We start from the raw sequence: 23,837 nt of genomic DNA on the forward strand, positions 1-23,837 counted from the left end.
TTTGGCTCAGAAGCAATTCATGCCTCTATCCAGGAAAGGAAATGAGTAACTCCTGTATTCCATAGATATTTCCCTAACTTTTGTCGTATTCTTTTTACAGAATACAAAGAGATAAATTGCTTTGGTATTCCCAGGACTCACACCCATCTTCACATGTTGGTTTTCATTGCTTCAAATGGCAAGCACAAGCTCCATCAAATGATTTGAGGTGAAAATTTTACAATATCCTAAAAGTTTCATGCACTAACATTCATGCTTAGAAGACTTCGCTGAATTATTCTTCTCTGAAGACAAATCGCTTGTGGTTAAAATGTTGATTTTTAATTTTCTGTTCCTTGTTACTCTTACTTTATTACATGTTACTTTATCACTTATTGTAACTAATAAGTCTCTAATCCTACCTTCTACTGAAATTTTGGAAGGACACTGAAGAAAATAAATCCACAAGGCTACTTGGTTATTTCTGTTAATACGACCTGTTCAAGATAGTAGCAAAAATTTTTTTCTTGTTCAAATAAAGATTATGGCAGAGTAGGACAAGAATTGGCTGTGAGTAGGATTTATCTCACAGAGAAGCAATAATATTGCCAAGGAGGAAGGAAAAAAAAAGGACACCACATACACTGCATGAGATTTTACTAACATAATTCATCATAATGGAACACAACAATATCACAGGCATCTGCTGCAAACTATAGCCAACTGAATTTGTGATTATACAGTTCCACAGCATGTTTAATAACAGCTATCAAAAAGTACCTGTTGTTTGCTTGATGGAGCATTTAAGAGAGACTGAAGTCTTTTAAGGTCAGAATAGTCCCTAGAATAAAACACAACAGCATAGTACGTATATTAATAGTTACAAAAAAGTACTTCTTAAGAGTAAAGGAAATCAATAAACATGGCTACTGACAGAAAATAAAACTCTCTATTGTCCTCATTTTGCATGGATAAGAATTTAAAACTTCTCCAGAATGCCTTAAGTCAACAAAGGTGTAAATAAACTTTGTGACCAGAGTAACAGTTGTCATGTTTATACCGCATTTCAAATTAAAGCATTCTGCTTTGGCAGCTAGTACAAATTCCACACGGGCTCTGCTGAAGTTCAAACAAAGTAAGACATCAGATACTATACCTCATAGAAACCCCATGAGGCTTTTTGTCTGTTGCTTTTTCTGTGCTCTTTAGCTTTTTGTCCTGATCAGGCATTGTGCACCATTCTCATCATCTCATGGCTAAAGCACTCATTTCCTTAAAAATAAAGAAGATAGAGTTATATCATTGCAGCATTGAGCACCAAACATCTACTTACAGAACTAAATGAAAACAACAACAACAACAAGGCAGCTCTAGCATTTTCTCAACATGAAACCTTAGGCATTACATGAGGATACCCTTTAGAATTCCAGATATTAACAAGAAATTTATAAACCTAAAATACATAAGCCTTACTTTCCCAACAAATATGTGGTGAGGGTAGATAATCCTAGCTGTCTTGCTATTGTGCTTCCCTTTTATTAGGATTTTTGCTCTTCTTGCTTGTTTTTACTATTATTTCTCACAATGATTTGTTTATATTAAAGTATTGCTTTCAGACTGGCATTTAGGTTGTGTCATACAAGGTATTGTTCAGACATAACAATTTTACCATATAACTACAAAAGATGGATCAAGGATAGAAAAAAAGAGGTATCTGGCAAACATATGAGATGTAATACATCATGCCGTCTAGAAAACGATCAGATAAATTTTCTGTAGAGGTTGGAATCTGAGTCTTATGAATTTCAGTTGAATGCCTTATGCCCATAGCACTCAGCTTCTCTTGCAAAGTAGGACATAAAGCTTATTTCAGTAGGTGAGCACAGCTGTAATGGCTTGGCCTCAGGAGAGTCAATACCATGCATTAGATCCACTGCAGATAAACATTCAGTCTATTTGTGTTACATTCAGTAGGTCTGGCTTCTATGGTTCTTGTCTGCAGATCTGTTCAGAAAGCTGTAGAAAAGAAAATAAATGAGGGAAATTATGTTGGTCCTCATAAAGGCAAAAAAACTAAGTCAACCAGGATGGAAACAAAAGGAATACAAACAAACCAGAAGATGCTGCTTCGTACTGAAAAGTCTGAGTTTTTTTCCCAATTATACGTTCTCACACTAGACACGAAACTAACCAAAATGCAACTGCTGACAGCATGAACCCATGCGTTGTACTAACTCACTCTGGGAAGTGTTCTGTAAGACCAGTTCATCTGTTTCTGTTCTATGGAAAAAGCCTTTATCCTACCACTTGTAATCCCATAGAGAACAATGGACCTTGATCCCCAAGAAATTCCTCTATTCTCCTCCATGCATCCGCTCAACAGCGTTATTGAAAACACTTCAGAACATTGCTGTTGTACCAGCTATTGCTAGGGAACAAATATAAATACCAACTATTCTATCAGTAAGTAGACAAAACTCTTAATCTCATATTAAACTAAATGAAAGCAGCTCAATTAATTCATTTAATTTTCTTCAAAAGAAGTGAAAGTTAGGAGGAGTCAAATACATTGTTAAGCATGTATAAGAAATCTCACGAGTATGGATTTCCACATCTTTATTTAGTAATATTTTTGCTTCTTATCCTCTCACCAGTTCACCATTCCATATGGCACACTGCTGAGGCATGGCTTGATGGAACCATCACCTCACGGTTACACACCAGCACGGTGACACTCCCAAACTATCAACTTGCTCAAGAATACACACATACAAAGAACAGATTTCAATCACTTAACAAATAATCTTCATGATTATTTAAGAAGTACCTCACAAATGTGAAAGCTTACAACCACAGACTGCACTCAACCTTGCTTTAGGGCTGCCAGTCCACTAATCTTGCTGTTGGTGGTGCCTTAGTCGAGAAGAAATAGAGTAGCAACTGAGCAATACTTTCAAGGCTCACTGCTGTTACAGGTGCAAATGCTCAACATGAAGCCAAATTTCATTCACTGCTGTCTGAGGAAGAAGGAATGCAGCACACCAAGGGACACAGCCCTCACCCACAGCAGAGGGTTCATCCTGAGGCTGTCTCTCTGTTTCCCAGAGGACAATGAGCGTGTGCAAGTCAGTAAATACTACAATGAAAAGCGGGCAGCCCTGGCCGCTGAGTGACCCTGCACAACCTCCTACTGCCAGCACAGCATCATACGGCTGCACCGTCTGCTGGACTGGGAACACTGAATCAGGTTACAACTAATCTTCTCTGTGTTAACCCTGATTACCTTATAGCTTGTCCCCAGGTACCGTCAGTGTACAAGGGCAGGAACAACATGCAGAACAAATAATTTATCCTTGTGGTTTAAAGTGCTTGAGCCCTTCAATATACCTCCAGAGCTAAACCAATGGAACAACCATCTGCTGGTGAAAATAGCAGCTGCTGAACCCCTCCCAAAATCCTCCACTCCCCTTCACTTGCTCAGTTTATTCAGTCCAAATCTGAGAGTTTAGAGAACTAAACAGGCAAAGAGTCATGTGCTTCTCTTTGTAAAGTTAGTTTTCCATAAATATAGGTCACCATTACAGCAGCCCAATGAGCATCTCTGCTGGCAAGAAAGGGGACAGGAGTGCACAGCTAGAAGAGCAGAAAACCCTTTCATTAGGAGCCAGTCATTAAACCAAGTGTGTGTATGAGCATCACACCCTGAGTGAGGGGTACCACAGGAAACAACCTCTTGTTTTCCACATACCAGCCATAATCCTGAGAGAAAACAGACGTGGAAAATGTCCTTAACGATTCACACAGTTACTTGACTTTCTTGAAAGCATCAAGTACGTTCCCACCCCTATGTTTTGTCTTTACTTGTGCCAGACTATTAACTATCTTACTAACTATCCCCCAGCTAGTAAGCTGGCCTCATGAGTAATGCATGCAAAACAAACCAAACAACACTTGCACCCCACTCAGGTACTGCCAGGAAAAGACTGAGATTGGACAACTTTTAAAAACAACAGGAAATTATTAAGGAAGACATCCTACAGTACAGATAGAGCCTTATTCGATTTCATTTAAGACAATGAAATGAGAACAATATTAACTAATTCATTATAACCAGTGATAATTACTTTCAGTTAGTTATGTTAACTCAGTTACATAGGAAGAGAGATGCATTCTAACAGTGTTGTTGTGCAGAATAGGACAAGGAACGTTCCAAGAACCTTGTCAGAAAAAACCCACATGATGAAAAACAGGAGACAAAGGAATTACCACAACAGATTTGATCTGTGGCCCAGTCTGTCTCAGATGACACAAGGTCATAAAGCTTCAGAAGGTGAAAAAAAATCCAAAATAAACAAAACCGCAAAGACATATTGAAGAATAAATTATCTCCATAAATTACAGTTTTAATGTTTAAAAACACTCTTGAAGAAAAAGATATCTTATGTTCTTTATAATATTTATTAGTACTAACTACTGGATGTGGATAACAGATACAAATAGCTTTGTAATCTAACTAGCTGCTTGATTGATTGTGAACTTCTTCCTTAATCACCCTGGTGGCTGAGTTCCACTACATAACTATGTTCAGAACTTTAACTGGCTTGAGCTGGATAAAGAAGCGGTAGAAGATTTTTGATGTCGTTGTTAGATAGGAATTTATCTAATACCATAAGCTGGGTGTGAGGTCAGATGAAAAATCACTCCTTAAAAGAGCAACTATCAGCATACTAGAAATGCATTTCCAGTGCAGTCAAATGTTGGCTAAGAATGCATCAAAGAAGACTAAAAAGTTCCCAAGATGTACTTCTACTTCTCTAGTCAGATGAAAGCAGAGGGCTAGGCTGATTCCCTCTCATTTGCATTGGGCATGGATGTTAGAAGAGTCACCACTGGGAAGTACAAGACTTGGAAATTCCCAATCTATGAATATGTACAGACAACATTTGAATAGTACTTCTCACAAGTTCCTTCAACAGTATCAATAAGGAAATTCACACATTTACTTTACATGAAAACTTCCAAATGCATGTATTTTCTTCTTGAACTTTGGTTAATCGCTTCTTAGAAGATTCTCTGAAGATAAACTAGGATTCCAAACGAAGGTTGTGTTTTCCCAACAAATGGAAGGAAATGGAAGTCCTCTGCTTCTCCCCCTGCACCAAACCAGTACTAGGGAAGCCATAAAAGGCCAGACCTGTTTTCACATTCTTGGGCACACACAGTGTGAGACTCTGGGCTTTTTTCCAGATTGTATCTTGTATCCACAATTTCTGCCTAATCTCACAGTTCCAATCTGCAGCTCATAGATGAAGGAAAAGTAGATTTCTGAGGGGTAGATAGCAGCCCTGTACCAAGAATCAAATGTAGCTATACAAAATTCCTGCTGTTCGCCCTACTTATCAGGCAGCCTTTGGGGGTCTGGAGACACTGGAAACCATGAGGGAGGGTTTAGTGCCTTCTGGACACAAAGGTGGGTGAAGGTTAAAGGCTGGGGACAACACCATTAGAAGAAAGATGGGAAGGTCCCCAGTAACACCCTTCTCAACAAATTAGAAAGACAGAGATTTGATAGGTAGTCTGTTTTATGGACAAGGAACTGGCTGCAAGACTGTATCCAGAAGGTGAGGGTCAATTGCTCAACATCTGGATGGAGATTAGCAACAAACAGTTTCTCTCAGGGGTCAATACTGGGCCATTGTCCTTTAATATCTTCATCAATAACATCAACAGTAAGTTTGTAGACGACAGCAAGCTGTGTGGTGTGGTTGACACACCTGAGGTATGGGAAAGAGACCATCCAAAGAGACCTGGACAGGCTTGAGAAGCCTAGTGGAAGATCTAGCACCTGGATCGAGGCAACCTCCACTACAAATACAAGCAGAAAAATAAAAGGATAGAGCACAGTGGCCTGTCGAAACCATTTGGGGTAATAGCGGATGGCAAGCTGGACATGAGCCAGCAATGTGCCCTCACAGCCCAGAAAGCCAACCATACCCTGGGCTGCATCAAAAGAAACGTGGCTAGCAAGTAGGAGGAAGTGATCCTGCCCCTCTGTTCTGCACTGATGAAGACTCACTCAGAATACCACATCCAGATGTGGAGTCCTCAGCAGGGGAGAGATGTGGACCTGTTGGAGCGTGCCCAGAGCAGGGCCACAAAAATGATCCCAGGCATGAAACATCTCCTCTACAGGAAACTGGCTGAGAGCTTGGGGTGTTCAGCCTCAAGAAGGCTCCAGGCAGACCTGAGAGCAGCCTTCAAGTATCTAAAGGGGGCTGTAAGAAAGAAAGGGACAGACTCTTTAACAGAATTTGTTGTGATAAGACAAAGGGGAAGGGCTTCAAACTAAAAGAGGGGAGATTCAGATTGGACATAAGGAAGGAGTTCTTTACAATTGGGGTGGTGAGGCACCGGCACAGGTTGCCCAGAGAGGTTGTGGATGCCCCATTCCTGGAAACATTCAAGGTCAGGCTGGAGGAGGCAGCCTGAACTGTTCATTGCACAGAGTTGGACTAGATGACCTTTGAAGGCCCCTTCAAACTGAAACGAATCTCTGACTCTAGGGCAGGAACAAAGCAGATCTTACCCAAGAGGCATTACTTCTATCTTGCTGGGGGAGAACCAGGTGTGGATGTGACCTCAGGCTGGTGGATGGCACCCAGTACAAACCAGTTCCCTGCACTTTCTATGTGTTATTTACGACTAGGCAGGCCTGCCCCAGCGCTCGATACCCTTAATGTGTTTTGTACCACGTAGAACATTCGCACGCATTCTCAAATGCTAAAATCACGTTTCAGTTTTCTGACACCTTTGACATCCTTATGCTGCACCTCTCTGTGACTTCAATCACACAACAGACTCACCATCACACCTCCCGGTTGCTTCCTGATCGCACCACGAAGCTCTGAGGAAGCTGCAGCCCGACTCTCCGACCTCCCCCACCGCACCCCCAGCCCCCCTCCCAAACAGAGGCCTGCAGCTGACCCTCGGGACACGGCCCAACAGCCTCCCCCCGCACGGCTCTCACTGGGGCACCCATGCCCTGCCCCACTCACTCGGCAGCTCCCGCACGCAGCCTCCACCACCTCTCCACCATCGTCGGGAGCGCGGCCCCAGGCGGCGGCCACCAATCGCATATCCTCTTCTTCGGGAAGAGACGACCCGGCGGCCAATCGCAAGGCGCCGTGGTGAGAGGCACGAGATATCCTTAGCGACCGCCGACGCCTGTCCCTGTTACCATGGAAGCGAGGACGCCCGGCCGGAGCGGCAGCCCGGCTCTCCGTCACCAATACAAGAAGGCGAGATATTGTTCAGTAGGTTTTTATTGCTTTTTGCCAACTTTTGGAAACGTTACAAAAGATAATTTTATTCTACCAGTCATTAAAAACAACGAAGGCTGGATCGTTCACATTGAAGACAAGTCTGAGATCGGTGTTTCCTATACAAACCGAAGAGCAATCCTACGTTTGGAACAACGCCTCGGTTGGGATCCCGTTATAAAGTAAGAAAGCATCGTCGCCATTAGAAAAGCAGTCATACAAAGGTGGGAACCGTACAGTATGTGCTGGCACCTCCGACCATCGGCACTGAGGTGCTGAGCCTCGGAAGACACAGGAGGGGGCTGTATTGCCAAAGGGTGTGTGCCTTGCCCCAGCGCTGTCACATAGAAAAGGGCTGGTTTTTAAACTCGTTATTCCAAACAAATGCCAACAGATACTAAAATTCAGTATGAAAATGTCTTTTCTTTAAAAAAAAACTTCAATGCCAACTAAAAAGTTCCTATAAATTCTCCCTAAAAAAAAAACCAAAAAAGATACAAAATAAAACAGACTTAAAATCCTAAGCGATTCTCATAGCACTAGCCTGACATTGGCTCAAAGCTGTGTGCTTCTAGTCTTAAAATCTGCTGTAAAATAAATTACTGTTGGTATAAACAAAGTATTTCACACGTTCGCACTGTACTTTATAATAAAGTTTTTACCTAAATGAGTAATTAAAACATTACTAATCACAGAAAGCAAAAGGAAAAGTAAAAATCATCGTGATGCTCATCTAAGAGGCTACACTGTGAACCGAAAATCGTGAGTCGTTTATCTTAGATTTACAGAACGTATGTACAAGATCATCCTTTAGAACTGTGCAGGCTCTGTGACAGGATGCCAGTTTGTCACAGGTGTATTTTACAGAAGCTGAACCTGCCTGACACGGGGCAGGAACCAGGAAACTACCACATAAAGACAAAGATGCATGTGAAGCGAATGAAAAGTGACGGGAAAGCTTTCGTTACATATAGGGGAAAAAAAAACAACAGTAAAAATGGCCTGTACATTTGGTTGAAAAACCCCAACAGGGCACCGAGTTCTACCCTAGCGACCGGACCACGACAAACTTGGCAATTTGGAACATTTCACTAAACAACAATATATTCTGTTGCAGCTGCAAAACTAATCTAGGAAGGTATCGTTAACTTGGGCGTATGTAAACAGAATGAAAGCATGCCATTGTAACACATGAGAAGTACTGAGGAGGAGTTTTGTAGAATTTAACTTTGTTTAAAAAAAAGACGATGTTTTAAGTGAAACGTTTTAGATGATAATTTAAATGGAGCGGTCAAAATTAAGACCCACACTTTATGTAAACATTCATACTTATAAATAAATTAGGAAAAGAAAAAGGGAAAACAAAACAAACTAGAAAAAGAAATAAAATAAAACGACTGGGGACTTCCTGAGGTGGCTCTGCAGCCAGATACACAGTAGCACTAAGCTCCATTCCGGGAAACCAAGGCATCTAAAATAAAAAGTGCAGGACTGTTTATTTACCTCTAACTGCTGGAATGGAAATACATTGGCTTAATTTTTTATAGGGCTTAACCCCTATGAAAGAATCAGTGCGCAATTACTATCACTGCTCTTTTGCACCTATTAAGGCAAAATTTACCTATATACAGTCCACGATATCCTTAGCTTTACTTCAACTATGCACAATCTTAAAGCAAAAGTGGTATACAGTGAGCAGTAAATTACCTAACTGTAAGTTATCCATGGGTTTCTACGCACTCAATACCAGGTTGTCTTCCATTCACATGGGGAAAAAAGTGCAAGCGGGACACGCTATTAACAAAGAACACTGGAACTAAAGGTCACTGTAAACTGGTTTGCAAGTCACGGTATTTCTGGCACTGATGAAAGCATCTACAGAATTAGAATTAAAGAAATACTGCAATTAAACTTGTGGGCTTTGGTGGTTCATTTGCGGTTTTTGAACTTCACAAGGAAAACACCTGCTTCCTGCAATATTGGCCATTCATTAACCCTTCACAAGCACCAGGGAACCCTGATTTCTGGCACTGAAGAGTTAAAAATCTAAGAGGCTTATAATAATCTTCTGAATCTTGGAAACAATCATAGCGCTCTGAATATGATGTATAAAATACTACTAAGAAGAATGGTACAGGAGTATTATATTGTGGATAACACTATGTAAACTGCTCAAAATAGTACTTTTCTTCTTAGATTCACCAGTCACCAGCTAACAGCCAGTAACTGATGAGCAGATGTGTTGGGTTGGTTTTTTTCTTAATGCTAACAGTTTTGGGCAAGTTTCTGCCACACTTTCATTGCATCTCGGTTTCACTAGAGGGAAAGCAGCTATTTCCTGAAAGAGCACATACTCAAGCTAAGGCAGAAGCTATGCTGTTATCTAAGGATAACAGACATCATCCTATAGAGGTCATACACGGTACTAGTCAAATTAGTAATGCAGACCTCACTTTCTTTTCCACTGAGCCTTTGTCATGAGAGTTTGGGGAGGATCATCCATATTGCTGTACGCTATTACGTATTTTCAGTAAACTGCCTTATCAATTGAGTCAAATGGAAAGAACAGAAAAAATAAACTACTATATTGTGTGTAATGGTAACAGTTAACAGCCCATACAACTTAAGCGTTGTTTTCAAATATTTCCTCTTATTCCAACTGATGGGTTTGTTTTCATAATATATGATTATCTTTCATCTCACTGTTACTTGTCTGAAGAATACCCGAATTCCACCTCAGGTGGTACTTCCAGATGAACAACACTTTCCTCTAAAATCTGCTCCTTTTGCATTCACTGAGAATTTTACCACGATGTCCACAGTAAAACTCACAAATCTACCAAAACAGAATTAAGCTAACAAGTATGTTCTGGTTTGAAATGTGCACAAATTCTAATTGAAGCCTTTATAATACATCCAGAAAGGGCTGGCAGAATCTAAAATGACCAAATCAGAAATACAAGCTAAAAACGAAGGCATAAGGCAAGAAAAAAAAAAAAAAACATTAGTAATGGAAACTGCAGCAGGTAAGTGATCGAGTTTTTCATTTACACATAAAATTCTCATCATCTCAGATTTTACATTGCTAAACACTAAACCTCAAGAACATAAGTACAATAAATGCACTTTTTAAATCAATGCATTTTTAATCAATGAACCTCCAAAATCCTGTTTACGTCAATAAATGAATAGTTACTTTTTCAATTCCAACACGATAAAATTTTATAGTAATTAAAATAAATAAAATGCTTAAAATAAGTTGGTGTGCTATCATATATGCCCTTTACAATGAAGAAAATCAGAACTGTACACAGAAATACCACAAGCAATTTGTAATCTATAAAATAATACTGATCATAAACCTATTACAGAGTTCATCTGTGGCTAATTTAATCGAACATATAATAAATTTTAGAAATGAATTCAACAAGAAAGATATTTGGATAAGGACATGAAATACTCCTAAGTGTCAGTCTTAGAGATGAGTAAATCAGTTTTTCAGTCAACGGAGAGTGTAAATAAAAACAGGTAAAGAAATCAAGAGTACTAGTGTAGCAAGTGAAACTTCCTACGGAACAAATTGCTGCCTACAAATTCAATTTACGTTGTGTAAACACGGATTTCAGAATGGCAAATACTGACTTGGGATTGTAACTACAGTTATTAAAACCATATGGCTACTGGATGACAGTGAAAAATCAGGGGTATGTATTTAAAAGTAGCAGAACAGGATATTTACATGTATTTCAAGGGTTACTTTTCCATCTGACTTAGAGCCCTAGGCCTCCTTTGTAAAATGTGAGTGACAGAATCCAAAACATATTAGCATGTAGTGGAGACAGAAAGCACAGCAGTTCATTTAACAGTACATTAATATTTGATCTATGAAATCACAAATAATAATAACAATAATAATAATAATACCCTGCAAAAACAAGCAGTAATTTCCTGCATGGAAAACAAACTTCTGTAGCACACATTATAAACAGAGGTATTGCAGAATTCTAAGCAACGTGGACCAGTAATCATCAGCAAAAGCTGATTAAACTTTTATGCACGTACTGATTATTGAAAATAATATGCATTCATTACAATATTCCTATTTAAAATGAAAATAAAATTCCCAATAAAATAAATAGCTGAAGTGTGATTACCACTCAACTGATCTGTAGGAAAATCTTCTCATGTCAGCATATCTACAGTTCCCTAAACAATGGCAGAATTAAATACATGTTACTCCTTAAATTGGAAATCACACTTCAATGGTATAATATCCTACAATGATATATATATACACACACACAAATACACACAATTCCCCCTCTTTCAGTTCTATAAAGATGTTTCGGCATCCACGTATTTCACAATAGGTGAATCTTCCACATTTATTTTCACGCTTTCTGGTTTCTCAGGGCTGTTGAAAGCAAAGATGATCATTTAAGATATTTTATTTAAGATATCATTCATTTTTCTCAAGGCTAGTCATCAAACATTTTACACTCAAGAGTCAAGACAGTACTTCATTAAAGTATATTTCATATCCAATGGAAATACTATCTGAGCCAATTTAATTTTTAGAAATCTAAAATAAGTTGGGCAAATATCCAAACCCACTAACCCAGTGGATGATCCAAGAAGCAGTGAAAATGCTGTACTTACCTTTTATTCTCTCTGGCATTTGTAATTTGTAACAATTTCCATGCTCAAATGCACTCTAATAAAGGTTTTAGATCACTTAAACCCATCTGAGCAGCATACAACCGTATTAAGCAAATTAGAAGTGGCATTCAAATAGTAATAATGCACTTAACAATGTCCTTAGACATTGTTTGATTTCAGAGCAGAGAGCAAAAATTAAGCTCAAAATCAAGTTCCTTGCAAGTGAAAAGTCAATTTATAAACCATGTATGCTCTTTATCTGATATATACTTCAATAAATATGAGTACAATATTTAGCTACTGAAGACGTGACAAACGTTAGAAAACACGTGAGTAATTATAGCTACCTCAGGTTAGCTCTGGTTACTTTGGCATTCTCAGTACTCATGGACAGAGCCTTCCACTGTGCAGTTTTGGCCATTTCATCTGATATGTTTACAACTGAGGGATCAACGCTAAAGAACAAACATACTTTCTGGTTAGTATTCAATGCCCTTCAAAGACGTTATACTTGTTGTCACTCATAAATTACATCAGTTGCGCCTTTTCTCAATATTTACACAGCCACAAGTTGAATTCATCACTTACCACAGAGTACTTCAACAAAAACTTAATGATTCACTAATGCTGCCTTAATCTCATGCTATCGTCAACAGTTTGTCACAGACAATCACAATCTGTTAGTGGTATCTCATTTCTAAATTTCCTCTTACTTCAGAAAATTATTCTGCATATTTATCAATAATAAAATGAATCATAGAGTTTTGTTAGGTATTCATACATCAGAATTATTTTAAGCTATTTCCAGTAAATGACCATGCGCAAAAAAGTAAACATTAATAGAATTCTGGAACTGGTATCTCAGATCAGACTAAGAAGTAGCACAAATTTGAATGACTTGACTCTTTTTTCCCCCTACTGAAGTGCAATATCACAGATGGTAAGCTTTCAAAATTTATTTTGACCTTTGCCTTTCACACATTTACAGGTAAAGCAGACTTCAGCATCCCTACTGACAACACCTAAGCTTCAGAATCTACTGCAGACTACATCAAAGCACCACAGGAACATTTCAAAGCCTATTTTTCACTGGGAATCCCCACAAGTTGCAACACAGTGAAATACATAGCAAAAACACATGCAGACACTTGATGAATTCATCATTCTACCATGAGAGCAATTAGCAATTGCTCAATTAAAAAAAAACAAAAAAACAAAAAAACACCTGTTTTTGCACAGTCATCACTTCAGTTGCTAAAGTTGGATTAAGCCTGTTCTTAGAGCAGACAATAGGACTGAGCAGGAATATGTATCTAAACTGAAAAGCTGTCCATCCCCAAGCCAATTTAGATGCTATACTAAAGGATGTGATTTAGTGGAAAAATATTGGTAGTAGGTGTACAGTTGTACTAGACGAGTTTGGAGGTCTTTTCCAACTTTGGAAAACTTTGGTGGTTCTATGACTGAATCACTGTAGACCCAACACCTGATTTGTAATCTAGGAATTTTTAGAATTAGACTTGTCACAGCTCCTGAACAGTTGTAAAATATCTGACAACTAACTAGAATACATCTCTAGTAAAAGACACATACTGAGGAAAAAACCTTCCAGTGCTGTGAAACTGCAGCGCTTCCATTTCTGGAAGAAAGCTGACAATCCTGCTGCCCTCCAATGTACATTTTCTTAATTATCTTAATGACCTTCTTAAGCAAAAAAGACTGCCTGCAAAACAGTTTTTTTTAGGTCACAGAAACTAGCCTTCATTTAAATAAACCATCGAAGAACTGCACATTTAGACTACTGCTGAAAAATCCAAGTGGCTGGTAAACACACGGCTCAACTGATGCTATTAGTCGCTTAATACTCAACATTTCATGCACAGTAGCACACAAGTATTCTACGAAAACTGACCAATGAAGCTTCTTCACCTTGAGAACAGCTGGTTGAAAGGGAGTCATCAGATCTGTTCAAGACGGTCATGTAAATTTATAATTAAAGACGTTTCCACCAAAAAAAAACCAAACAAACCCACAAAACCTACTACCACAGCACCATGGGATATGCTTTAATACTTGATAATCAAGGCTGAGTTACTAGCTTGGAGGAAAAAACTAAGCTCTTACATGACCAATTAAACATGAAGGAAATTACAGCATTTGATAGAAATACTTCTAGGAAGACAGACATCTTATTATACCTGTATTTTAGAGTTTTTACAGGAAAATTCAAAACATTTCCTTCTCCATACTGGAGGTGTACGCTTTCATTGTCCTCTGTCTGAAGCATTCTCTCTGCCTCCTGTAGATTTGAAGTAAACATTTTATTAAATTTTTCATACAGCAGAAACCAAGAACTATGCACACTGACAATGTATTTCCACAAGGTTATGGGGCAAAATACTTCCCTGTAGGTACTGCAGCACTGAAATCATGACATCTAGCTAAGACTGTAACATTTTGCAGCCTAAGAAATTCAGCTAGCTGGTGTACAACCTGTTGGTACTTCTACTGAGAAGTCATACAACTATTATTCAGCTATACATTATTACCAACTAGCAGTTGGTTTTAACCATCATTCTACATAAACACACAGAGAGAATGTCCTTTGTACAGTAAAGCTTGCTACTACTTAATGCGAAGTAAAGATTCCTACTTCACTGTTTTTCTTTCCCATTCATCCATACTTGCCTTCAAACCCGAGGAATGACAGAAGTAACAAAATGTTGTGCTAAGAACCACTTTGTTCTATTTTGCTTGCTAACTTCACATAGAAGAGTCATAATTCATAACAACATCATTAAAGTAGTGACCTGTCCTTAACAGCCATTAACTGTTGCTTAACCAATAAGTTTCATTAGTAAAGGATTTCAAAACATATGCTTGCGTAAAAGAATCTTAAGTGCTAATTAAGTGTTTTCTATTAATTTATAACATGTTCAGTTTGAGTATTCGTATACTTACTGCTTTCTCTTTTTTCTTTTTGTCGTCTTCTTTCTTCTTTTTACTTTCTGGCATAAGATCATCGAGCCAGCTAAGCTCTCTTTTGGTAAAACATAAATCCATGAGCTTGCGAATGAACACTAATGCTAAAACCTTAAGAGAACCATAAAAGGAATCATTGATATTAAACTACTGAAATAAATATTATCACACACTTTCAGTACATTCAGTGTTTTTAACTGTAGCCTTTTCTCCTTGTAACAGTTTTATCTTACTGCCAAGTTAGATCATTCCTCCTTTTGTAGCTTTTCACAGCTGAATTGCTAACTTTCAGGAGTTCTCATGTTTCAAAAGTCAACAGCTACTGAAGTTTGCTTCTTTTTCAGTCTCTTCCCTCATAAGGTAGCAAACACATTCTGAAGAGATGTTGGATGCTGCACACACTCTTGGCAAATGATTAACTTGTAGAACAGATAACTTACCATCATAGGGAAAACAACAGCAGCTGCAGATGCTTTAATGACCCACAAAAGAACTAGACAAGTGAGCTGAATAACTGTGAAGATATGGACCTTCCAGAGTGGTACATAACGCAGATATATCAGGTCAGGTTGATGCTTGGCGGGCATTCCAAACAATTTTATACGGTCAAAAAACTGCAGTGAAATATAAAATCATCCTTCAGTTAATGATTTTCTTCCTCTCCAGAAGGAAATGTATAAATAAAATAAAATAAATTAAAAAAAAAAACAAAACATTTTTTTTTATAGAGGACAAACATTTTTGTTTATAGAGGAGACTCTATAAACAAGTTAATCCTGATTAAAATACTAGTAAAGATCCCCAAAAAACAAGGGCCTAGGGTCTCTATTGTTTGTTTTCCTCTCAAACATTACTAGCATAACATTTTAGAGTATCTCAGAAAATTTACTATTCCACTACACTACTGAAGGAATAGAAGCAAAAGAATTAAAGACAGTGGTAAGAACAAACACTGAACGTGACACTTTAGTTATTATCCTACATCCTACTCAGACAATATGGGTTAACTTTATTGATTCTGATGTAAAATAATGTCTTACATTACCCTTTTCACTTAAACAAAAGCAGACTGTTCCATAAAGTCAGATTTTACCTGAATGCCTTTTAATGAAGACACTCCCATGTAAAGAAAGACACCATACAAAACTGGCATTGGAATAAACTGCAGAGGAAAACAACACCAATGTAGTAACTTGTAGAATCAACATGATACAACTTAGCAGTTCCTATTAGTGAAAGATGTGAACCAAATTATTTTAATACCCATTTTATTTATGAAAAATCTACAAAGGTAGAGCTCTATTTACAGAAGGAATAAATGCAGCACTGAAAAGCAAAAATAGCTGGGAGCTGCAGAAGGACCTGTCATTCCCCAGAACTAATATGGCTGTCACCAGAATTAAAAAAGTAGTTCAGACTCGACTGCCCGTGGATTACATTTTCTATGTTGCAACCAGTGTTTCTATTAATGCTAACAATACTGGTTTAATGTTGCTATTTGAAATGAATCATACTGGGACAACCAACTTCACAGAAACTCTCATATGAAGCTGAATTTTTTTCCTTGCTAACACAGTTTTTCCAGAGCACGTGAAACAAAATGAAACCATAAACTATAAAAATTTTTTAAGGGCTAAGTTTGTTGTAAAATCAATTTACTAAGATAATGCCGTCCACTGATTTCAGTGGCACCTACATCAAACATGAGCAGCCAACAGAAAGCAAGTGAAGCTTACTTTGCTACCAAACTGATGGAAATTCTGAGTAGAGAAATCTTAACAGAAACTGCTGCCTTCAAGCCTGAACAAAAGCCTTCACTGAAACTTAAAATAGTGTGGAATAAAACTATGCCTTAGGGATTAATTACTGTGTGTACGTGTATTAGATGGCATCTTTACCATGTACAATGTAATTTGACATGCTAGTACTTCATTAGCATGAATTTCCACTGAATTAAATCGGCATACATTCACACATGAACCAAAAGCACAGTCTGCAGTTCAAGTTATTGTCCTCCTTTCTTCTTTTGAACAATAACATTCACTCACAGTGAAAAACAAAAATATTTCACGGGATGAATGGTAGTAATCTCATTGAGACTGATCCCTTGATCCCATAACAAAAGCAGGTTTTACTTTCCAAGAATCAGCTGCTAAAAAATGGGATAAACACTAGGGTTCAGCAATCAGCACCTTCACCTTTTGAGCAATAATAAATCCATTTTAGTATTCCTAATTTTGATTCTGATAGTCTCTGTTATACAGCTGAGCTCCTGGTGGCTTTTCTACCAGAGATTCTTTGATCTAAATATTTAGTTATAAATACCACCTGATTGTTTTCAAACCCCTATGGTCTTTAACTTGTACAAATAGACAGCTATTTAGAAAAGGAGGCAACACCATTTCTGATTATCACTTCTTGAGCTCTATTTCTGCTTCACTGGCCATATTATATTACTTCTGCTCAAGTAACTTTATCACACTCCTTTTCTCCCTCCACTTCTATATTCACATAAGAACTACATAACTATTTTGAGTAACACAGACTTGTACATCTAAAAAAAAGCACTAGGAAGAAAATCATGCAACATGGACAAAGGTTGCTTTCTTTTCTACTCACTATACTTTTAGCTCATTCAGTTTTCCCACATCTCCCTCCACTGGTTGTTTCTATTAAATCAACACCTGATGTTAAAAACATAGTTTGACAGAGGACCTAAAAGTGCATTACTTGATGTAATAAGATGTAATAACATCACAAAATATCTCATCCCAGTAAGAAAATACAAGTATTTTGGTAAAATTCCTACCTTTAACACAGAGGTCATGAACACTGACAGCCCCATCAGGACAAAAATCATCAATCCTGTCACTCGCTGCTCCCGGATTCCCAAAAACTTTGGTTGCTCTCCTGGTGCAGAACACTCAGATTCAACTTTCAGGCTGTTAACATGACTTATAGACAGGACAGTTGCTGCGACAAACCACGGTAAGCCCATTATGGAACATACTCCCAACATAATACCAACCATGAACAGATCAAGATGATAACCACAGCCTTTCTGTGAAATCAAGCAAAGAAATGAATCATTTGATAAACTTTCTATTTACATGATGTGAAATTTATAACTAACTTGGTAAATAACATTTATATGGAAGTAGTAGACTTTTAAAGTGCCTGCAAAATTACAGTCACTCTATATTAGTCAATATACCCATTCATTTTTTAGCTGTATGTATTGCAAACTTAGACAGGATATGATTTAAAATAAACCTGACTTATACAAAAGTAGAGTTTAGTGAAAATTGATAGACTTGCACCTTCAGTTTATGCTCTTTTCTGTTTATAATAACAGCAGTTATTTGTTGATCCATGAAAATGAGTATGGTACAAAGTAGAGCAGGAACAGCAGCTACCAGGAGCGTCCACCAAGGATTGCCTCCAAGAGGGTCTATAAACCATCCTCGGTCCTTATGTGTGGGCTGGAAAAAATAAACAATTATTCACTAAAATGAAGTATAGATTTCGTTACAAACATTACCTTACAAACATCACCATGTAAACAGTCTCTTAAGTACGAGCTTTACTTTTTTTCCCCAGTGGCTTTGACCTAAAGATTGACTAACTGTTAAATGTGAACGAGACATGGAAAAAAAAAAAACAGACCACCCATTCCTTGATTTCTGCAGATTTGCAGTAAGGACTACATACTTTTCAGTAATACTACAGCACAAAGCAGTGTTTTGTCAGGAGAGACGCTATTCAGAACAGAAAAGTGAGATTACTGAAACTACAATGCAAGTTGAAAAGTTAAATTCCTGTTTTTATTTAATACTACTATTCTACTGTCTATGAAGCTGCAAGCACTTAAAAAGCATTAAAAAAAAAAAAAAAAGGCTTTATTTCTTACTTCAAATTTCTCTGGAACATGAAGCTTAGGAGATGGCACTCCTACAAGATAGTCAATCAAAACCATGATTACAATTGTCAGAAATACTGCAAAGTCACTGATCGTAGAACGCACCTATAAAGAAAAAAGCTTGTGTTAACTCTCATGAATTATAATGATGAAACAACATCAGCAGAAAGAGAATCTTCTTCCCTATGAACAGGGAAGTCTATTTATATTATACTACATCACTGAACATTACATGCATTTTATTTTTATATTTAAATTTAAGCTGCCTGCCAGCATAGCATCAAGTTGAGTATTCTGTACAACATTTCATCTGGTAATCCCATCTAAAGTTATCGAGAACAAGAAGCAGACTGCTTCATATTAATTCTTCCACAACTTTCTGTCCTCTCAGCCTGGCTGAGTCATCACAGCTAGTTTCCTGCAGCGTAGTTCAGCGAAACCACTGGACTGTTCTGAAATCAATAATAATACATCTGATGCTCAATTTGTAGGGGAGGGATATCATCTAACAAATTCAGGTTATCAAGGGTGACTTTGTTAAGCATTAGGAGCACACTGTAGGTACAAGGTGAGGTCCAGAGAAGATCTACCCACTTTATTTTGCTTAGTAGAAATATACTGTATAAATCAGTCCAAGGACAATCACCATATTATTATTATTATATTCTATTAGAAACAGCAATCCCCCTCAGGAACAACTCGACACACTTAAGACATCATCAGGTTGGAAAAAGTGACGAATTATTCTGTGCTACCAGGCAAGGGAACTGGGAAAATAATCCCTCCAGATGATATCTGCCAATAGCCATTAGTATGAAAGACAGACATGCTCAGATATTCTCATATTCAGAACATTCTGTTACAATGGCATGAAAGAATACTAAGCACTGAATTTTCAGCAGTCAATTTCATACCTTAATTTTCTTAACTTTTAATTTAAAGAGAATGTTGCTTACCATTTCCTTTTCTATCTTAGAGGAAACACATTTAAAGTTACACTCTCAAAACAATGTTCTGAAGCAAAATAAGCCCTTTTAAGCTATATTAATGTATTTAATTTCAATGTATTTACCACACAGTAAAAGTCATCTTTAATTGGAATTACCTTAGTTGGGAAATAGCGTTTGGTCTTGAACTGCTTAAGGAAAGAGGAGAGGAAAAATGTTGTAAAGAATAATATGACAGACCAGAAGAGAACATCTGGAATATATGGTCCATGATGGCCACAAGCAGATCCAAGAAACACACCATGAAACTCTAAACATTCCTGCAAAGAGAGAAAATCCTTAAATATCTAAATTTTCAGTCATTTAATGTACTCAAACTTGTAACCTACCAATGGCAGACACACATAAAAACCTTCTCTCCTCCATCAGTATCTCACCCTGAAATGCCAAAAAACCTGTCTTTTCCAGAAGAGTCACAGTAGCAATTATTCATTTTTTTCATGATCTCAGAAAGCCCCAAATAACCTTTTTGGGTTTTTTTAATCACATTCACCTCATTTCTATTCTATTTCTCAATGCATCAAAAGACTGAATACGTAAATTAAGGCTGAGAATTATGTTCAGGAAAAGCAGACTACTCATTCAACTTGCTGGACATATCAATCATCCTCATCTAAAAGGCTCATTGAAAGGCAAAGGGAAGCAGACACAATGCACAAGGAAAGATGAAGCCAACAAAGCAGGAAGTAATATTTCGACAGCCAAGTTTTTAAACAGGTTTGTTTATGAAAATAAGTTATATCTATGTAAAAACAAATTCCAACTAAGAACTAATTTGGATTATAAGTGCCACAAAATTTTGCATCAGTTCTGCCTGAGAAAAATAAAACTGTTCAAGAGAAAGCAAAGTTGCATAAGATAAATAAAAAATATAAAATAAGTTTTAAATACTACGTTCATTGCCTTTCTGGGTAATTACAATAGTCAAGGAGTACAGGGATGGTATGCAGATAACACTACAGATGAAATCCTAGTACTGAGGACTAGGCCACTGAGGCTTTTAATGGCATTTTTGCTGAGCAAAACACATCCTAATTTCAGTGTAAGCTTCAGATTCAGACACCAGCAGATCTAAAGACATGTACCTGCTAGCACATTGTAACTTTGATTTCTACCTTCACATTTTCTTAAAAATATTTATCCATCCTTTACAGGAAATAAAAGGAAATTATCTCCTGTTTATTCTGCTGATCATATTTATCTGCACTTCAGGAAGATGACTGCTCTGCCATCAGTATTCGCTTGGCTATCCTCAAGTGATCATTTATGATACTAGAATTTACTGTCACAAAATGAATTATCCAAAACAGCACAATGACGGCTTAGCATTATGAGCACAATAAAAGAACTGCAAATACAGTTATAAAGAAAACAATTCATGCTATGAAAAAGTAACCAGATAAGAAATATTAATAATCACCAGTATTGTGTGTTGTGAGATTTAGTTTGTGTGTGTGTTTGTCTATGTACGTATAAAAACAAAGAGACTAATATCTGCCTTTTAGATACTCACAGTTACTGTAAGGTTACTCCATGCGATAGTTTCCACAGATTTATTCATCTTCCCCCAAGCCTTCAAGGTTTCATTGCTGGGGTTCTGAGGCTCAGAACATACACATCTGAGGGCAAGGAAGGGAAAAAAAAACCAAACCAAATGATATGCTTTTAAGTGCTGTCTCATTTACAGCTGGGACAGAGCTCTTTTCTTCAGAGTGTCTGTTATGATACTATTATGTTTTGCTTCTAGGAGGAAAACAATGTTGATGACGCTAACAGTTATAGTTGCTGCTAAGCAGTGTTGTACAGAGCCAAGGCCATTCGCAGCAGATGGCCTAAGGAGGTGGGAGGGAACAGAATTAGGACAGCTGACTTAAATTGGCCAAAAGGATATCCCGTATCATATGGCATCATGTGGAAAGTTTTCAAGGGGAGGGGGGAGAGTAGGAGAGGAAGGAAGAAAAAGAAAAAAAATGGGCCTCATTCAGAATGATCTTGGGCCCCTTGAGTGTGGCACTGAGAATGGAAGCCTCTGTACACTACACGTCCCATGCTCCACTACAGGGTACAGATTTGGTGCTGCACATGAACAATAAATACATTCATAGCCAGGATGTACAACATTCTACGAAAGAAGCGAAGTACAAGTCTCCTCCTAACATAAAATGAACTATGATTACAATGGGGAGGTGATGAAGAGATGCTGAAAGTCACAAAGAAGTGACCGCACACAAGATTTTATAGACTGGACAAAAAAACTCAACGTATATCTCTTAAATAATTAGAAGAAACAAGATATTGACTTAACTATACAACTCATCTGCCAGTTGTTAAACAGACTAACACCTGAAAACAAAGTGAACATACTTCATTTACATACTGTGAAAGTGGTATCATTTGGATTTTTTATTTCATTTATTGTAGATAAGATGCATAACTCCCACATCTATCAAATACGAAAAAAAGGTACATCTAAATAGCTTGCTTACTGCATTCCTCAAATGAATTGAAAAAAAAGGAAATACTAAAAAAGTCAAATATCCCTCATAATTGCAATAGAAAGCCACAGTCTTTAAATATGTTAATTCCTCGTTTTAGCACATCTCCATGCCTCATCTGCCTGGAAATAATCCCCACCCAGATGAGGGAAGCCATCATGATTCCCTGAAGTGGCAAGGCAAAACTCCTGTTTAGTTAATGGAACATAAGCTGACCTTTAATCAAACTGCAGATAAATCAGGCATTGTCACAGCCCCTCATCCCTTTAAACCACCCATAGCTAACAGAAATTTCAATTCCACAGCACCCTGAATAGAATTGTTCAGAGATTTCTCATGCTCCTGCCACCCCCAGCATTCCTCCTACCCTACCACTAAGAGGCACACACTGCAGTTTCATAAATGCTATGTCACCATACTACACACATTTTCATTATGTATTGTACTAACAGATATGAACACAATACTTACGAATATAAAGTCAGTCTATCCAAATTATTGTGCATATTGAAGGCATATACCTCTCCCAAATGAAAAAGCTTTTCCAATGCCTCATAAATAAATATGATGCATATAAGTGCTGCAAAAGCTTCCTCAGTAAATCGAGTGATGTAACAGACAAGGCTGCTGGCATCTGTTGCTACAAGCACTATGCATAAAAATGCAGTCCACAGACCAATGCTTGTTCGTAAGGAGAGGTAGGAAAGCCCGTAATCCCTGTGTAAAAGAAATCAAATTAAAATAATTAACTGAATCTAAAATCATTCATCATATTCTACTTGAAAATGGATACTGAGGCCAAGCTCTGCAGGTATTCACAACTTTTCTCATCCCTGATGCTAGTTTTGAAGAAAGCTGAAACTTTTATCTTGCCCTGGTGCTAAACAACACTGCAGAGTGTCTCTAGGACTGAGGGTACAACAGCCTTTCCCAAGAAGCATCACGAGGATGCTCTGTCCAGAACAATTTGGATAGTACTTCCCCAAGGGCAGATCAATCCCTGTCTACCACTGCAGAATCAAAGCCAGTATTCCCACATAAAAGGAAAAAAATAACTTCTGATTAAGTCCCACCCACTTCATCACCAGCTTTCCCACCAGTGCGTAACAGCCTCAGAGCTTTTACAAAGTATGTGCACAGCTCAGTTTCTTGCTGCTGCCTTTATATATTCATGATCATCTACTTTCAGTTATAGCTATCTAAACAGTTTCTTCAGTTACACAGTTCATCAAGGTAATGCCAACATCACTACTTACCTGCAAAATTTAAATAATATTTTTTCAAATACTAGAACTGGTCCGGTACTCCCCAAAATAGTGAGAGGTTGCCCAGCAAAGAGAGAGTAGGCAATCCCAGTTAACGAGGCTCCAAAGAGGGATTCTATTGCACTCTGTTCAGGGGAAAAGAAACCGCTTTGACTATACTGCCTTTCAGGTTAGCACGTAGCGCCACATCTGCATAAATACATTTTTAAGAT

General features: G+C 37.7%; 2 protein-coding genes across 5 annotated transcripts in view; both read right to left on the minus strand.

Moving 5' to 3' along the window:
• Window positions 1-7,079, minus strand: part of NEK10 (NIMA related kinase 10) — an 85,763-nt gene extending 78,684 nt beyond the window's left edge. The window contains exons 1-3 of the mRNA XM_072329234.1: window positions 7,035-7,079; window positions 1,136-1,251; window positions 760-820 (exon numbers count right to left, since the gene is read on the minus strand). Of these exons, the coding sequence (XP_072185335.1) occupies window positions 760-820; window positions 1,136-1,209 (135 nt within the window). The 5' untranslated portion in view covers window positions 1,210-1,251; window positions 7,035-7,079. The remainder of the gene's footprint in view (window positions 1-759; window positions 821-1,135; window positions 1,252-7,034) is intronic.
• A 213-nt stretch (window positions 7,080-7,292) lies between these two features.
• Window positions 7,293-23,837, minus strand: part of SLC4A7 (solute carrier family 4 member 7) — a 78,454-nt gene continuing 61,909 nt past the window's right edge. For all 4 annotated transcript variants that reach the window (XM_072327566.1, XM_072327564.1, XM_072327565.1 and 1 more), the window contains 13 exons: window positions 23,617-23,750; window positions 22,832-23,077; window positions 21,379-21,484; window positions 19,964-20,125; window positions 18,850-18,963; window positions 18,260-18,421; window positions 17,749-18,000; window positions 16,033-16,101; window positions 15,380-15,553; window positions 14,919-15,050; window positions 14,156-14,256; window positions 12,305-12,412; window positions 7,293-11,712 (listed from right to left, as the gene is read on the minus strand). In XM_072327566.1, coding sequence (XP_072183667.1) covers window positions 11,631-11,712; window positions 12,305-12,412; window positions 14,156-14,256; window positions 14,919-15,050; window positions 15,380-15,553; window positions 16,033-16,101; window positions 17,749-18,000; window positions 18,260-18,421; window positions 18,850-18,963; window positions 19,964-20,125; window positions 21,379-21,484; window positions 22,832-23,077; window positions 23,617-23,750 — 1,842 coding nt within the window. In that variant the 3' untranslated portion in view covers window positions 7,293-11,630. The remainder of the gene's footprint in view (window positions 11,713-12,304; window positions 12,413-14,155; window positions 14,257-14,918; window positions 15,051-15,379; window positions 15,554-16,032; window positions 16,102-17,748; window positions 18,001-18,259; window positions 18,422-18,849; window positions 18,964-19,963; window positions 20,126-21,378; window positions 21,485-22,831; window positions 23,078-23,616; window positions 23,751-23,837) is intronic.

The sequence above is a fragment of the Excalfactoria chinensis genome, chromosome 2 (genome assembly GCF_039878825.1).
Source record: "Excalfactoria chinensis isolate bCotChi1 chromosome 2, bCotChi1.hap2, whole genome shotgun sequence".
Taxonomy (NCBI): Eukaryota; Metazoa; Chordata; class Aves; order Galliformes; family Phasianidae; genus Excalfactoria; species Excalfactoria chinensis.